The sequence below is a fragment of the Somniosus microcephalus genome, chromosome 17 (assembly GCF_052327205.1).
Source record: "Somniosus microcephalus isolate GS21.2 chromosome 17, FLI_Smic_1.0, whole genome shotgun sequence".
In the NCBI taxonomy this organism is placed as follows: Eukaryota; Metazoa; Chordata; class Chondrichthyes; order Squaliformes; family Somniosidae; genus Somniosus; species Somniosus microcephalus.
In genome coordinates this window covers 57,629,028-57,646,174 of record NC_141003.1, presented here as the reverse complement: position 1 = coordinate 57,646,174, position 17,147 = coordinate 57,629,028, and the positions used below count along the sequence as shown (strand labels likewise).

At 42.9% G+C, this 17,147-nt stretch overlaps 1 protein-coding gene across 5 annotated transcripts in view; it reads right to left on the bottom strand.

The window, feature by feature from the left end:
- The window catches only part of gsap (gamma-secretase activating protein), a 91,842-nt gene that overhangs the window by 23,955 nt on the left and 50,740 nt on the right, over positions 1-17,147 (bottom strand). For all 5 annotated transcript variants that reach the window (XM_086010416.1, XM_086010414.1, XM_086010415.1 and 2 more), the window contains 7 exons: positions 12,306-12,361; positions 12,006-12,037; positions 11,471-11,532; positions 9,862-9,957; positions 6,905-6,975; positions 5,089-5,189; positions 546-665 (listed from right to left, as the gene is read on the bottom strand). In XM_086010416.1, coding sequence (XP_085866542.1) covers positions 546-665; positions 5,089-5,189; positions 6,905-6,975; positions 9,862-9,957; positions 11,471-11,532; positions 12,006-12,037; positions 12,306-12,361 — 538 coding nt within the window. The remainder of the gene's footprint in view (positions 1-545; positions 666-5,088; positions 5,190-6,904; positions 6,976-9,861; positions 9,958-11,470; positions 11,533-12,005; positions 12,038-12,305; positions 12,362-17,147) is intronic.

Below are 17,147 nucleotides of genomic sequence, written 5' to 3'. Positions count from 1 at the left end.
ACCATGTCATAATCCCATGTGGCAATTTGTACCTGCAGCTCACCAACCTTATTAGCTACACCACGGACATTGATGTACATACAAGTTAATACCTCCTTCGTCACTTTTGCTATTTTCCTCAATCTTTGGAATATTTCTATTTTTACTGCTGTTTATATCCGTGTCCTCGGACATAATTGCTGCTCCTTTCTGCTATTTTCGGGTTCCCCTCCCCCATGCAAATTAGTTTAAACCCTCCCCAACACTAGGTCACAGAGCAGCAGAGAGGTCTGGGAACAGGCTCAAAAAATGAATAGAGGAATAAAGAGAAATCTGAACTAGTAAAATGGCAGAAAATCATTTTATATTAGCAAAAAAGCTGTTATTTAACAATATTATAATTAAGTGATAGAAACACTTGAAAACGAAGCTGGTAGTCATTTCATGCTTCACAAGAAATAAGTAATGGCTCCTTTAAAAATATAATTTTGCCTGTGTAGAACAGTTTCCTTACAGCAAATCAATTTGTATTTAGATATTTAAAAAAAGGATTTAAATTATTTTACCTTTGAGTAGCCTGGTAACAAATCGTTCTGTTGGATGCAACACTCCAAGATCAATATAATGCAGTAGGGTGTGTAAAGGAAGGCATCGTACACCAAGGATTATGTGAATTGTATGATAACCTGTATTAAAACCAGAGGGGAAAAATTCTATATTTATTTAAACCAAAAAGACAGGATTTACAATCAAGCACATTTTTTATGTTTTTTCACAAAGCCCAGTATGGTAAAATACTTATTTCCTTTAAAGAAATAATTCATAATTCTCAACGAATATACATTCCCTTGAGGGAGCTGGAAAAGTTGTAAAACCGTTACGAAACACAATAATAAGAATGAAATCGGCATTGACCTCGGCACCGGCTACAGACATGGCAACGGCACACCCAGCCCAGTCAACCCTGCAAAGTCCTCCTCACCAACATCTGGGGATTTGTGCCAAAATCGGGAGCTCTGTCCCACAGACTAGTCAAGCAACAGCCGGACATAGTCATACTCACTGAATCATACCTTTCAGCCAATGTCCCAAACTCCTCCATCACCATCCCTGGGTATGTCCTTCCCACCGGCAGGACAGACCCACCAGGGGTGGTGGCACAGTGGTATACAGTCAGGAAGGAGTGGCCCTGGGAGTCTTCAACATTGACTCTGGATCCCATGAAGTCTCATGGCTTCAGGTCAAGCATGGGCAAGGAAACCTCCTGCTGATTACCACCTACCACCCTCCCTCAGCTGATGAATCAGTACTCCTCCATGTTGAACACCACTTGGAAGAAGCACTGAGAGTAGCAAGGGCATAGAATGTACTCTGGGTGGCTCGGAGGCAGAGCTACTGACCGAGCTGGCCGAGTCCTGAAGGACATAGCTGCCAGTCTGGGCCTGCGACAGGCGGCGAGAGAATCAACATGAGGGGAAAAAACTACTTGACCTCGTCCTCACCAATCTACCTGTCGCAGGTGCATCTGTCCATGACAGCATTGGTAGCAGTGACCACCGCACAGTCATTGTGGAGACGAAGTCCCATTTTCACACTGAGGACACCCTCCATCATGTTGTGTGGCACTACCACCGTGCTAAATGGGATAGATTCAAAACAGATCTAGCAGTTCAAAACTGGGCATCCATGAGGCATTGTGGGCCAGCAGCAGCAGCAGAATTGTATTCCACCACAATCTGTAACCTCATGGCCCAGCATATCCCTCACTCTACCATTACCAACAAGCCAGGAGACCTGGTTCAATAAGGAGTGTAGAAGAGCATGCCAGGAGCAGCACCAGGCGTACCTAAAAATGAGGTGTCAACCTGGGGAAGCTGCAACACAGGACTACATGCAAGCTAAAAAGCGGAAGCAGCATGCTATAGACAGGGCTAAGCAATCCCACAATCAACAGATCAAATCAAAGCTCTGCAGTCCTGCCACATCCAGTCGTGAATGGTGATGCACCATTAAACAACTAACGGGAGGAGGAGGCTCCATGAAAATCCCCATCCTCAATGATGGCGGAGCCCAGCACGTGTGTGCAAAAGACAAGGCTGAAGTGCTTGCAACCATTTTCAGCCAGAAGTGACGAGCGGATGATCCATCTTGGCCTACTCCCGAGGTCCCCTCCATCACAGAAGCCAGTCTTCAGCCAATTCAATTCACTCCTCGTGATATCAAGTAACGGCTGAGCACACTGGATACAGCAAAGGCTATGGGCCCCGACAACATCCCGGCTATCATGCTGAAGACTTGTGCTCCAGAACTAGCCGCGCCTCTAGCCAGTACAGCTACAACACTGGCATCTATCCAACAATGTGGAAAACTGCCTGTCCACAAAAAGCAGGACAAATCCAATCCGGCCAATTGCCACCCCATCAGTCTACTCTCAATCATCAGCAAAGTGATGAAAGGTGTCATCAACAGTGCTATCAAGCGGCACTTACTCACCAATAAGGTGAGAGTGACTGCTCTTGACATCAAGGCAGCATTCGACGGAGTGTGGCATCTAGTAAAACTGAAGTCAATGGGAATCAGGGGGAAAACTCTCCCCTAGCTGGAGTCATACCTAGCACAAAGGAAGAAATAGTTGTGGTGGTTGCCCCAGGACATTGCTGCAGGAGTTCCTCAGGGCAGTGTCCTAGGCCCAACCATCTTCAGCTGCTTCATCAATGGCCTTCCCTCCAACATAAGGTCAGAAACGGGGATGTTTGCTGATGACTGCACAGTGTTCAGCGCCATTCACAACTCCTCAGATAATGAAGCAGTCCGTGCCCGCATGCAACAAGACCTGGACGATGTTCAGGCTTGGGCCGAGAAGTGGCAGGTAACATTCGTGCCACAGAAGTGCCGGGCAATGACTATCTCCAACAAGCGAGAGTCTACCATCACCAAATCCCCCATCAACAACTTCCTGGGGGTCACCATTAACCAGAAACTTAACTTGACCAGCCACATAAATACTGTGGCAACAAGAGCAGGTCAGAGGCTAGGTATTCTGTGGCGAGTGTCTCACCTCCTGACTCCCCAAAGCCTTTCCACCATCTACAAGGCACAAGTAAGGAGTGTGATGGAATACTCTCCACTTGCCTGGATGAGTGCAGCTCCAACAACACTCAAGAAGCTCAATACCATCCAGGACAAAGCAGCCTGCTTGATTGGCACCCCATCCACTACCTTAAACATTCACTCCCTCCGCCACTAGTGTATCGTGGCTGCAGTGTATACCATCTACAACATGTACTGCAGCAACTCGCTAAGGCTTCTTAAGTAGCACCTCCCAAAGCCCGCGACCTCTTCCACCTAGAAGGACAAGGGCAGTAGGCGCATTGGAACACCACCACGTCCAAGTTCCCACCAAGTCACACGCCATCCTGATTTAGAAGTATATCGTCGATCCTTCATCGTCGCTGGGTCAAAATCCTGGAACTCCCTCCCTAACAGCACTGTGGGAGTACCTTCACCACACGGACTGCAGCGGTTCAAGGCGGCGGCTCACCACCACCTTCTTAAGGGCAATTCGAGATGGGCAATAAATGCTGGCCACATCCCATAAACGAATAAAAAAGGTAACAAAAGGTATGGATGAGGGTTTCAGCAGCAGATGAGCAGAGGCAAGAGCAGAGTCAGTGATGTTACGGAGGTGGAAGTAAGCGGTCTTGGCGATGGAGCGGATATGTGGTTGGAAGCTTATCTCGGGGTCAAATATGACACCAAGGTCGCGAACCATCTAATTCAGCCTCAGACAGCTGCCAGGAAGAGTGATGAAGTCAGTGGCTAGGGAACGGAGCTCGTGGTGGGGACGGAAGACAATGGCTTTGGTCTTCCCTACATACAGTTGGAGGAAATTTCTGGTCATCCAATACTGGATATCGGACAAGCAGCGTGACAAATCAGAGACAGTGGCGGGGTCGAGAGAGATGGTGGTGAGGTAGAAGTGGGTGTCGTCGGCGTACATGTGGAACCTGACGTCGTATTTTCTGATTAGGTCACCGAGGGGCAGCATGTAGATGAGAAATAGGAGTGGGCCAAGGATAGATATGAAGAATTCAACAAAAAGCTGCATGAGTATATGCATTTAAAGACAATGTAAAATGTTATAAAAATAAAAGAGTGAACTCTGAGTGCAGAGGCAGTACTACAAAAATGTATTATAGGGGAAGAAATGCAATCATACATATTTTTTCCATTTGTTGTGGGAAAGATTCCAATTCTGCCACCGTGCAGTAGTGTCCTTATAGCCACACCAAGAGACTTACTCCTCTGATCGAGGCCTCCATCTGAGATAATACCCTTTTCAGATGATTATGAACTTGCTGTGTATTTCCAGCTATTTCTGTTCTTTTATTTCAGATTTCTAACTTCTTTCAGGATGATGGATAGGCTGTGTAGTGGGGACTCAGAGTTGCTGGCTTCAATGCCCAGCAATGTGTTATCTGGAAAGACCAAATTCTACATCACCATGTGTGGTGGTTAAGATGGGAAGGAGAGGTTTTTTTTAGGTCAGAGTTTGAAAGCTTCTTTATGCCCCAGAATCTGCAAGAGGTCCATGCTAGGAGCTAAGGAAAGGTGATGTGAAAGATTACTTATGCGTAATAAGAGGACAATTTCAAATTAAATTTATTCCAGCTCCGATTGAAAACTGGCTCCAAAAACTGTTTGAGCCAATCAAGGTTCATGGGGCTATGTAAGTTGTTACTGTTATTTACTCCAATAAAAATGTAATTCAAACCCATTAAATGTCCTGAACAGTCATTTATGTGCGCTAAAAATTCTAAAGCAGATCAATGGATCTCATCATTTACTGACAGGAGGATGTAATTATAGTGTGACAAGTTTCCATAGGCAGTTTCCATAAGAAATATGGACACAGATAATTTTATAATGGAAAAATATATAAAATAAGGACAGAAAAGGAGTTTAAAATGGAGACAGAATTGCTTCTGCACACCCTATTCCAATCATCAACCTTCCTTTCACCTGGCTTCATTTGAAGACTACCACAGAGGATTGACTAGTCTTTCTAAACTAGCTCGAGAGTTCTACTTATTAATTAACACACGTTACCTGGTGGAAGAGGTAAAGAAAGTCCTTCAGCAGCTTCCAAAACACGAGCCATCATGTGGAACACAACAGACTCTGCAGAATTTACTTTCCCTCTGCTGGACCTACATAAGTGTTAAAAAAAAAAATTGCATTTAACAGTTTTCTCAATTTACAAAGAACATTAAAGGCAATGGGGTGAAATTTAACTTTGACGGTGGGCAGTAGCACATCGGCCGCCCGTTATACACACCGCCCAACTTCCGATGAAAAGGAAAAATCAGGCCTGGGTGTATAATGGGCGGCTGATCCAATATCACCTGTTTTGTGCCCCCGCCAGAGTTGAAATTAACCCCCAGTATGTGATTCTAGTAACGCACAAGGATTCCATGCATTAAATTTAGTTTGTATGGCTTTTTGTTGGACAGAAGTTATTTTACTCTGCTAGGGCCATCTTCTAAAGTTTATGCAACAAAATTATCCAACACTTCTCCCCCACCACCTCAAAATAAAATCAATGAAGCTAAAACTACTGGGCAAAGAAACCATGAACAATGCTAGAATTTTACTAATTCTCTAATCCTCTTCTTACTATTAGAGAATTTGTAAAATTAGAGAATCCTCTACTCTTGTTGACCTTCCTACCCACTGGGGGCTAATCTTGCGAATTTCCACCACAAAGATCACCTACTTCCACCTCATAACATTGGCCATCTCTGCCTTAGCCCATCTGCTGCTGAAATCCTAATCTATACTTTTGTTACCTCCAGACTCAACTATTCCAATGCTCGCCTGGCCCACTCCCATCTTTCACCCTCCATAAATTTGAGCTTTTCAAACTCTGCTGCCCATATTCTAACTCGCCGAGTCCCACTCACCCATCACCCCTGTGCTCACTGACCTAAATTGCATTCCGGTCCACCAACGCCTCAAATTTAAAATTCTCATCCTCGTGTCCAAATCCCTCCATGGCCTCACCCCTCACTATCGCTGTAACCTCCTCCAGCCCAACAACCCTCAGACGAGGACTCTGCATTGCTCCAGCTCTGGCCTCTTAAGCATCTCCCCACACCCTTCGCCCCATTATTGATGGCCATGCCCTCAGCCATCCACACCCCAAGATGTAGAATTCCTTCCCTAAACCTGTCCATCTCTCTCCTCCTTTAAACCTCTCTCTTTGACCAAGCTTTTAGTCATCCCTTCTTTGAATAGAGTAATTTTTGTCTGATGATGCTCCTCTGAAGTACCTTGGGACATTTTCCTACATTAATGGTGCTACATAAATGCACGTTGTTGTTGTAATTAGACATGCAAGATTAAAATAAGGTGACTCACATCTGTGTACCAGCGTTAAATGAGCATCTTATTTTATTCCACATAAACTTATAAATTGAGGTATTGTGGCTACAAAATGTTTAGGTCTATTCTGGTACTTTTTAAAAAAAATAAAGTTTGTTTTAAATTAACATTCCTACAAACAAAATGAAAGTGAGCCCTTACTGGTCATCTTCTGCTCCCATCTTCCTTCAAATGTGGTTTTAATGTAACAGGAGCCACAGGAGGAAACTTCTACTAACCCTATCTGACACACACATATTCTCGATGGTCTGCATACCTACGTCCACGTTCCAATTTTAGCACCTCAAGTTTCAAATTCCACTTTTTAAAAAACGTTATATTATAACTATTATAGAAAAGACTTGACCTACAATTTTAATAGCCAACTATTAGTTTTCTCAGAATTTTTACTATGAATAAAATGAATATTCTTAGTCTTCACTTGATAATGTGCCACATTTGGTGCTACAAATTGTTCTGCTTTAAAATGACCATCACTTACAAGCACAGGATGTGGGTGCCGAGGCCGTATTTTTTCCATATCGTATCTGCAATCTGCCGGATGCATTCAAGCTAAAGGAAAGGACAATTTATCACAAAATTATTCAACGTCATGACATGAACACAAGTTTTATGATCCTGCAATTTTTCATTAAGATTGGTGCACAGTGGGTTTTGCAACTGCACAAACATCGCACAGCCAACCCCATCAGATCTTCCAAAGCCAGCCCTCACTGCATATACACAGCGAGCTTCTGGCCTGGCCTAAACTTCACACTGGAAGCTCACCAAATGGAGGAGGTGGAATGTCCATCGCATTAGCTCTACAAGGATTGCAGCTGGCATTTAAAGGCAATGTGGGATCAATAATTTTTGGTTGACTGACCAAAGAGAGTGTGTGGAGCAAAAAGGAGTTGCTGGCCAAATCCAGTGGATCATAAAAGAAAGGTGGAGTCAGGAAACTGAATCTGTGACCAAGCAATGGAGGGATGCAGCACCCAAACCCTGTTTGATGATTGGAGAAGTAAAGCTGTTACTACATGATGCAGGAGGATTAAACATACAAAAACAAAAAAGGTGTAAAAAATAAAACCATCAGGTCCATGAAACTGCCCATGCAGCAGACCGTAACCTCAAACCCCAATCACCCACACCCAAGCAAGGTGGTCTCAGTAGAGGCAATCGCCAATTCAGGAAATTCCTCACTGACCACCTAAGGCAATCAAGCAACCTCCATACCATGATTGCCCATGTCGTATCACAATCTAAACTAGCGAGTTACCCCTTTTTCTAGCAATGATTTCTTATCTCAGAAACCTGGCAATTTCTTTTTTTTTTTTTTCCCAAATATAAAAAGGACCAGTCATCCTCTACCTCGTGTTGTGGAAATTTGTTCCAGAGAGTAAGGATTCTCAGTGAAAAGGCATGTTTGCTTAAATCAAACCTAACTCTGCGTATGATTTTATAGGCATTACCTCTCGTCCTGCCATCCCTATCCATTTCAGTGTCCACTTGGGACCCGAGAAAGATAGATCAGAGTATTTTTTTAAATGGGGAGAAGCTAGGAACTACGGAGGAGCAGAGAGATTTATGGCTCACTAAAAGCTATTGGACAAGTACAAATAAATAATTCAAAAGGCTAATGGAATATTGGCCTTTATCTCAGGAGGGCTGGAAATGGAAGTTCTGGTGCAGTTATATAAAGCTCTGGTTAGACCCCAGTTAGAGTAGTGTGTTCAGTTCTGGGCACCGCACCTTGGAATGGGTGCAGCGCAGATTCACCAGAAGTGATACGTGGGCTAAAAGCTGTGGTAAACCACTAATCTGCCTGTACAGAACATGTCTGGGCATGCCTCAGCTGGCTCCGCCCCTGGCTCCACCCCTAAGCCCAGGTATAAAGGTGATTGACCTCCAGTCCCCCTGGCTTTAAGGATCGGTCTACCAGCAGAGGCATGCTCGTATTCTTTTGTTAATAAAAGCCTACTTGTTATAAGTTTATCTCTTAGTCTTCTGGAGTTATTGATGGCGCATCAAAAGTGTTACATTATGAGGACAGGTTATATAGATTAGGCTTGTATTTCCTTGAGTACAGAAGATTAAGGGGTAATCTAATTGAGGTTTTGAAGATGATTAAAGGATTTGATAAGGTAGATAGAGAGAAACTAATTTCCTCTGGTGGGAGAGTCCAGAACAAGGGGGCATAACCTTAAAATTAGAGCCAGGCCATTCAGGGATAACATCAGGAAACAAATCTTCACACAAATGATAGTGGAAATCTGGAACTCCCCCCACCCCCCCCCCCTAAAAAAGCTATTGCAGTTAAGTCAATTGAAAATTTCAAACCTGAGATTGATCGACTTTTGTTAGGCAAGAGTATTAAGGGTTACGGAACCAAGGAGTTAAAATACAGATCAGCTAACTGAATGGAGGAACAGGCTTGAGGGGTTGAATGGCCTACTCCTGTTCCTATGGAAGTTGCTGCTGTTGTTGATATTACGGATGATCTCCGTTAGCCTGGAAGGCGGCACAGGAAGAAAAGTTGATAGAGGAGATGACCCAGAAATATAGGACTGCCAGTGGCTATGTCTCAGGTTGGCTGCAGTTGTCCTTAAAGCAGATCACACAGCTCTGTACCTTCCACCTTACTCACCTGGAGCATGTGGAGTCAGCTGTCCTCGATCACTGCCAGGTAGGTGAATCAAGGCTTGCCGATATGGAGAGTGGTATAACAGCAGATGCAGCCTGGTGCCAGCTATCTCCCTGGCATATTTTATTTCATCTTGTACAACTTCAACCATAAAATACTGTATTTGGGGCACTCCAAAAGCAACCCCCGACTTCCCAACCTCTTTAGCATGCAGTTAAGTGACTAGTCACTCCCTATGTTGCAATGAAAGTTTGTATTTTAATAGCCTCAGTTTATATATTTCTTCTTTTACTCCCTCTGCTTAGCCCTTATAAATGCTTCTATTATATCAGCTTTCTAGAGATTTTCCAGCCAATATTCAGTTGTTTTCATTTCTACATAAACGCTCACTTCTCTGATGCCACAAAATATTCAACATAAAAGAGCCTCTGCCCTTTTAGGGCCTTCTTAATAGACTAAGCTTCTCTTTTCACCCACTTCATAGAGTGGTAAAGCTTATTGTGCAATTCTATTTTAACAAATGGTGAAATTATGTAAATTTAAATGTGTCAAGAGCACTTCAGCTTGGTGCAATTGTTGGTCCTTGTAAGACCATTTCACATCTGGACAAGTTCAGAAAATTTGTCGTGAATGCTCTTTACATTGTATCTTTCTGTTCCTGATTCCCCCTTCAAAATAACCTGAACACAGTTTAGCTGTGCTAAAATACCAAACTGTGACATGGCAGGAAAATATCCAAGTGCTTTATAACTTATAACTGTCTAATTAGTATTCAACCACTTAGCGTTAAAAGTAAAGAAAGCATCACAAACCAAGTTCACCACATAGCTGTTAACTATCAGGTCAATCTTCTTCTTTCCTATACAATGAAGATATTTCAGTAGATGTTCCTTCAGTTTCTCAACCATCTATAGGAATGAAGATATTTATGACAATTAACTCAGGCATTAAATTTTTTTCACTATTTACCAAGTACTAGCAACAAAAATTGCAATGAAATAATCTGTCATTTTGCAACCAAAACAGTGAGCAGCTCGACACTGGTTTTTAACAACAGTACTGTCCCCACCGCTTATAAGAAGGCACGTTCGTGCAAACCCGATTTGCCTGTTATATGCGATGGCCGGTATAACGTGGTAGCGCTATACTGCATTTTGAAGAATGTAGAGAGATGCTCATCATTAGACATGTAATACTGAAGGTCACAGAGTGCAATATAAACTGGATCTATGACGAAGCTGTGCAGCCTGGGCAAAAGGTATTAAGGGTAGCATTCAGCCAAACTGATGCACGTATTTGACCAAGGACACCGAGCTCCGCAGCATCAACTCACCCTGGCTGCGGTCATCAGGAAACTGAAGGGAACAGGACCCGTCATTCAGAAACAAGTCATTCCCCATGGAATTCTCCTTCACCGATCAACCAGTTAAACAACCCAAATATCTAATGAATTTCACTTACACATCTGCCATGGAAGATTAACCCACTTAACGAGGAGCGAACTAGTGAGTAGGCAAAGCTGTTTCTGCTTAAAATAAACAGAACACTTACGACACCATAACCGTCAACTTTGAAACTGATGTTAATGCAAATGGCTAATGCTTAACGCTTTTTGGCCGATATAAGCGACTGCCCGTTTTAAATGTGGGCATTAAGTGGTGGGGGCCGTACTTAGTGACGCACACAATAATTTTTTTCAATGAATCATTCAATGTCTAAAATACTACAGTAACTAGTCAATGGTCCATCAGTTTTGTGCACATTAGTCTATATGAGGAAAGCTAATAACTTTCGTTGTTTCACAAGAAAAATCAAGAGAGATTGTACCAGTCAAACCCTTTTTGATATACCCCCTTGTACCTGTATTATCTCAGTAATAGTGCATGACTAGCTGTACTGGTCCAGGGAATTAAGGATAAGCAGATCAACCTGATGGTTAAGACTCAGGCAAAATCTATTACTATATAATCAAGAATTTCTACCGTTTCAGTCACAACCATGATTTTTCTGGTCTTTTGTAACCTTAGTTTAAAAAAATCCCACAAACTTTGAAGGGGAGGGGGAGGGATCTCGAAACTGCCTGATGTTGTTACAGGTTAACTGTTTTACAGGCATATGCTCAACCAAGTTGTAATGTATTAGTGAGTGAAAGGAGAGCTGTGTTTTCAAGGCATAAATTGTAGTGCCAGCATATGCATCATATTTTATACAGAATGGCAGGTTACATGTGCCCCAGGCAACAAATCTGTGGGCATCGATGAGGATTAAGTGTGAACTCCATCTACTATAAATTACTTCATAAAAGAATTTTTCAGTACAGGTTTGTTGTTTAAATGAAAAGCTTGAATCAATTTTTATTACTTTTTCCTTCTGTATTCCAGCATACAATATACAGAGTACACCACCACCTGGGCCCCTTACCAGTCCTATTAGCACCATCTGCTGGCAGTCTTCTTCCTGAAACAAGGGAACCGCTGGCTGTTCTGTTATTAAAAGAAAAGTTGATGCACTCGTTAACCTTTATTCAGCTACACACACCCCTAGTTATAAAGGAAAACTGCTACACGTTTTTTTTCCCTAAATTAATTGCCAAGGCAAAACACCTGTTCCTGTTCAAATAACCTCTGTGTTCTAGGGTGTGATTGCCTGCAAAGCAAATATTTTGCATGTGTGAAAATTCAAAAGGAAAAATGTACATGTGAAATATCACTTAACAACTGCAAGAAGTGTTTCAAAAATAATGCAAAACATATGATTAAGGATCTTATACCCATAGTATAAAATCAACATCTCATTTGTGATGGAAAGTTTGACTCATTTATCCATTGTAAAAAGACGGACAGTCATTGCTTACTTAAGCCTTACGAGCAGTTACGCTAGAAGTATAGCACTGCAAATCCATCATCAGTGAGGGATATAATCTCTATACAAGCAAAATCAATCCATCTTTTCCTACCTGAGGGCCATGTATCCACTTTTGAAAGAATCCTGCACAAATTAAACCAGAACTTAAGCATCCTCAAATAACCAGCAGACTGGTCAATAAGATAAAATTAAAATCTAGGCCATCAATTTCCGTGGAAGCTCTCCCACTCGTTTACTGTAACTTCAGTGGAAGAGCCGGAAACCCTGGGAAAACTAATTTTTCCGGGGTTTCTGCGATTCGTCTGCTAAATTTACAGCGGGTGAGCAGAAAAATCCCTGTGGAAATTAATACCCCATCAATATTCTTAAAAAGTTAGAAAATTTCACTTACGTTTTGGCATTTTCTAAGATATTTCTGAAGTGCCTGCTTGCCCTTTCATCTACTTTCTGAAATAATTGAAAAAGCACTTTTAGAAATCAAATTCAAACTGTTAATTTTACAACAAAGTAAGAGCGCTGTTATAACTTGGGTTATAAGGCTCTGGCAGGTCCACACATGGAGTATTGGTTTGGATTCCCACATCTGGTGATAGATATTGAGGATCTGGAGGGGATGCAGTGGACACCAGCAAGAATTATAACTAAAGTTAGATTTCTTATTTACTTGGATAGGCTTAAACAGTTTGCCCAAGATGAATAACCTGAGGAGATATGACTGAGGTTTTCAAAATTATGAAAGGATTGAATGTAGTGGATTTGGATAAGATATTCAAAGTGGATAGTAACATTTGCAGATGACATGAAACTTGCAAATGTAGTAAACAATGAGGAGGATAGTAACAGACTTCAGGAGGACATAGGCAGACACATGGCAGATGAAATTTAATGCAGAGAAGTGTGAAGTGATACATTTTGGTAGGAAGAATGAAGAGAGGCAATATGAACTAAATGGTACAATTTTAAAAAGGGGTGCAGGAACAGAGAGACCTAGGGGTGTATGTAAATCTTTGAAGGTGACAGGACAAGTTGAGAAGGCTGTTAAAATAGCATATGGGATCCTTGGCTTTATTAACCTGCTCACTGATGGTTCCGTCAAGACCACTTGGCTCCCGACCTCATTACAGCCTTGGTCCAAACATGGACAAAGGAGCTGAATTCCAGAGGTGAGGTGAGTGTGACTGCCCTTCACATCAAGGCAGCATTTGACCGAGTATAGCATCAAGGAGCCCTAGTAAAACTGAAGACAATGGGAATCAGGGGGAAAACTCTCTACTGGCTGGAGTCATACCTAGCACAAAGGAAGATGGTTGCGGTGGTTGAAGGTCAATCATCACAGCCCCAGGACACGCTGCAGGAGTTCCTCAGAGCAGTGTCCTAGGCCCAACCATCTTCAGCTGCTTCATCAATGACCTTCCCTCCAACATAAGGTCAGAAATGGGGATGTTTGCCGATGACTGCACAGTGTTCAGCGCCATTCACAACTCCTCAGATAATGCAGTCCATGCCCACATGCAACAAGACCTGGACGACATTCAGGCTTGGGCTGATAAGTGGCAGGTAACATTCGCGCCACACAAGTGCCAAGCAATGACTATCTCCAACAAGCGAGACCGCCTACCCTTGACATTCAACGGCATTACCATAACCAAATCCCCCACTATCAACATCCTGGGGGGGGGTCACCATTGACCAGAAACTTAACTGGACCAGCCACAAATACTGTGGCAACAAGAGTGGGTCAGAGACTAGGTATTCTGCAGCGAGTGTCTCACCTCCTGACTCCCCAAAGCCTTTCCACCATCTACAAGACACAAGTAAGGAGTGTGATGGAATACTCTCCACTTGCCTGGATGAGTACAGCTCCAACAACACTCAAGAAGCTCGACACCATCCAGGACAAAGCAGCCCGCTTGATTGGCACCCCATCCACCACCTTAAACATTCACTCCCTCCACCACCGGCGTACCGTGGCTGCAGTGTGTACCATCTACAAGATGCACTGCAGCAACTCGCCAAGGCCTCTTCGGCAGCATGTCCCAAACCCGCAACCTCTTCCACCTAGAAGGACAAGGGCAGCAGGTGCATGGGAACACCACCACCATCCTGACTTAGAAGTATGTCGCTGATCCTTCATCGTCGCTGGGTCAAAATCCTGGAATTCCCTACCTAACAGCACTGTGGGAGTACCTTCACCACACGGACTGCAGCGGTTCAAGAATGCGGCTCACCACCACCTTCTCGAGGGCAATTAGGGATGGGCAATAAACGCTGGCCTTGCCAGCAATGCCCACATCCCATAAAAACGAATTTTAAAAAGTACAAAAGCAAGGAAGTTATGCTAAACCTTTATAAAACATTGATTAGGCCTCAGCTGGAGTATCGTGTTCAATTCTGGGCACCACACTTTAGGAAAGATGTAAAGGCCTTAGAGAGGGTGCAGAAGGGATTTACTAGAATGGTACCAGCGATGAGGGACTTCAGTTATGTGGAGAGACTCGAGAAGCTGGGGTTGTTCTCCTTAGAGCAGAGAAGGCTAAGGGGAGATTTGAGAGGTGTTCAAAATCATGTTTCCAGTGGCAGAAGGGTCAGTAATCAGAGGACACAGATTTAAGGTGATTGGCAAAAGAACCAGAAGCAACATGAAGAAACATTTTTTTGTTTTTTTACCTTTTTAACCCTTATGCACCACCCCTCCCCACGGCAAACTCTCAATGCCAAGTCCAATATGACCCAAAAGTTCAAACAATGAAGCAGAGATCACACAGACAGGATTCACACCAAATGGTCAGGTGGGTACTAACAACACATTACTCGAGTAACACCCGATGAGAGGATACATGAGAAAAATCTATCCCCCTGCACTAAAGTACATTGGACTTGCTTAATATTCCAGCAGAAACAATTAAAATGAGTACCTTCTATTCAGAGAATCATACAAATAAGCAATTCATTTAAAATATACATACGGAGGCCAGAAAGCTGTTCCTCAATAAAAAGCTACCAGCTATGACATGACCAGACTTGCAAATACATTTTCTGAAGTCAGGAAATACTAAAAACACTCAATAAAATTAGTATATAGAAGTTACAATATGGAAATAGTCTATGTTGGGGACATACATATGTAGCCATAGAACCAAGTTAGCTGCAAGAAGATTTTCCTTCCCAGAGGATTATTGATCCTTGGAATAGGTTACCAGCTCATGCAGTCGGTGCAGATTTGCTGCAAACATTCAAAAGGCAGCTGGATAAGTTCCTGGAGAAAGCAGCCATCACAGCATACAAAGGGTAGGTAGGATGTTGGGTGATGTACCTCATGGTCATGGTTATCTCCTGGAACTCGTTTATCACCTCCTTTGGGGGTCGGAGAGGAAGTTCCCAGAATTCTTTTTTCCGTAAATTGGTCCAGGGTTTGTTTTGTTAAAGAAAAAGCTTTTTTTAGCTTCTTACAGGAGATTGCATGGCTATTGGTGGCTGGGGAGTGTTGGGGAGTCATGTTGTTCAGTAACTACACGATTGAATGGGACACACTCGATGGACTAGCTGGTCTTTTTACCGTCCATCTTTTTCGGATGTTTATCCTTCACACAAGCAGTGCTCCTAATCCACGTGCCCACCCTATTCCTATATCTCTTTACCCACCACCTACCCAATTCATTCTTAAATATTGACATGGTCTCTGCTTCAAACACTAGCTCCAGTAGTGCATTCCACAATCCTCACAACCCCCCCTCGGTATAAAAGGTTTCTCCTGATCTCTCCTCTAAATCTCTCATGTTTAATCTTGATGTTTTTGTTCCACCTGCTGTCCACCTTTATGATTCAGTTAATTTTGTTAACAATGCAATTTTACTTTTCACATGCACCATCTGACAGAACACACTAGGAGATAAGTTAGCTACACAAAATTAAAAGTGATCAAGAAAAAAATTGTCCTGGTCTTCCAGAAGTTGAGACAATGCCCCTAGAAATCCACAGGGTCCGAATAATCAGCCAGGTCCCAGCCCAGACCTTGAATTTCCATCAGTGTGTTTTTGGGACAAAACTCCATATAAAAGGAAGCAGTTTGGGAAGCAAAGGAAACCTTTACATGGACAACTCAAAAGAGCTCCACGTAAGCTCGAGGAACAGCATCTCATCTTTCTATTAGACACTTTACAGCCATCTGGACTCATTGAGTTAACAATTTCAGACCATAACCTCTACCCCTATTTTTTCAGGTGGCAGCTGTGGATGATTCTGCCATCCCCATCTGCAACATTTAAACCACTCCTGCCTTTCACCCTATCACAGACCGTCCCTTTTGTTCTTTCCTCCCCTCCCCCCTTTCCCTGCCTCTGCACCTGCTTAAAATCTGTTACATCTCTAACTTTTTCCAGTTCTGACAAAAGGATCACAGACCTGAAACATTAACTCTGTTTCTCTCTCCACGGATGCTGCCTGACCTGCTGAGTGTGTTTCCAGCATTTTCTGTTGCTATTCCAAAGAATGGCTTACCTGCACTGTTTTTCCTGCTCCTCCTTCCCCCACCAGGCACCCAAGAAGCACCCAAAGGTGTCCACCGTTTCAATTCAAATTAGGTGACCACCAACTTACAGAATATTTACAGCACAGAAACAGGCCATTTGGCCCAACAGGTCTATGCCGGTGTTTATGCTCCACATGAGCCTCCACACCTCTTCATCTATAACACTATTGCATGTAACTCAGCTATTTAAAAATGGTGAGAGAAGGAAACCAGGGAATTATAGATCAGTTAGCCTAACATCGGTTGTTGGGAAATGGCTAGTCTATAATTAAAGATAGGGTGACTGAATGCCTCAAAAATTTTCAGTTGATCAGTGAGATTTGTGAAAGGTAGGTCATGCCTGACAAACCTGACTGAATTTTTTAAAGATGTGACTAAAGCAGTGGACAGGGGAATGTCCATCGACGTTATTTATATGGATTTCCAGAAGGCATTTGATAAAATCCCACATAAGATACTTTTAACTAAGGTAGAAGCTCATGAAATTGAGGGCAAATTATTGACCTGGTTAGGAAATTGGCTGAGTGGCAGGAGACAGGCAGTAGGGATAATGGGTAGGTACTCAAATTGGCAGGTGGTGACTAGTGGTGTCCTGCAGGATCTGTGTTGGGGCCTCAACTATTCACAGTATTTATTAATGACTTAGATGATGACACAGAAAGTCATATATCCAAATTTGCCAATGACACAAAGGTAGGTGGAATT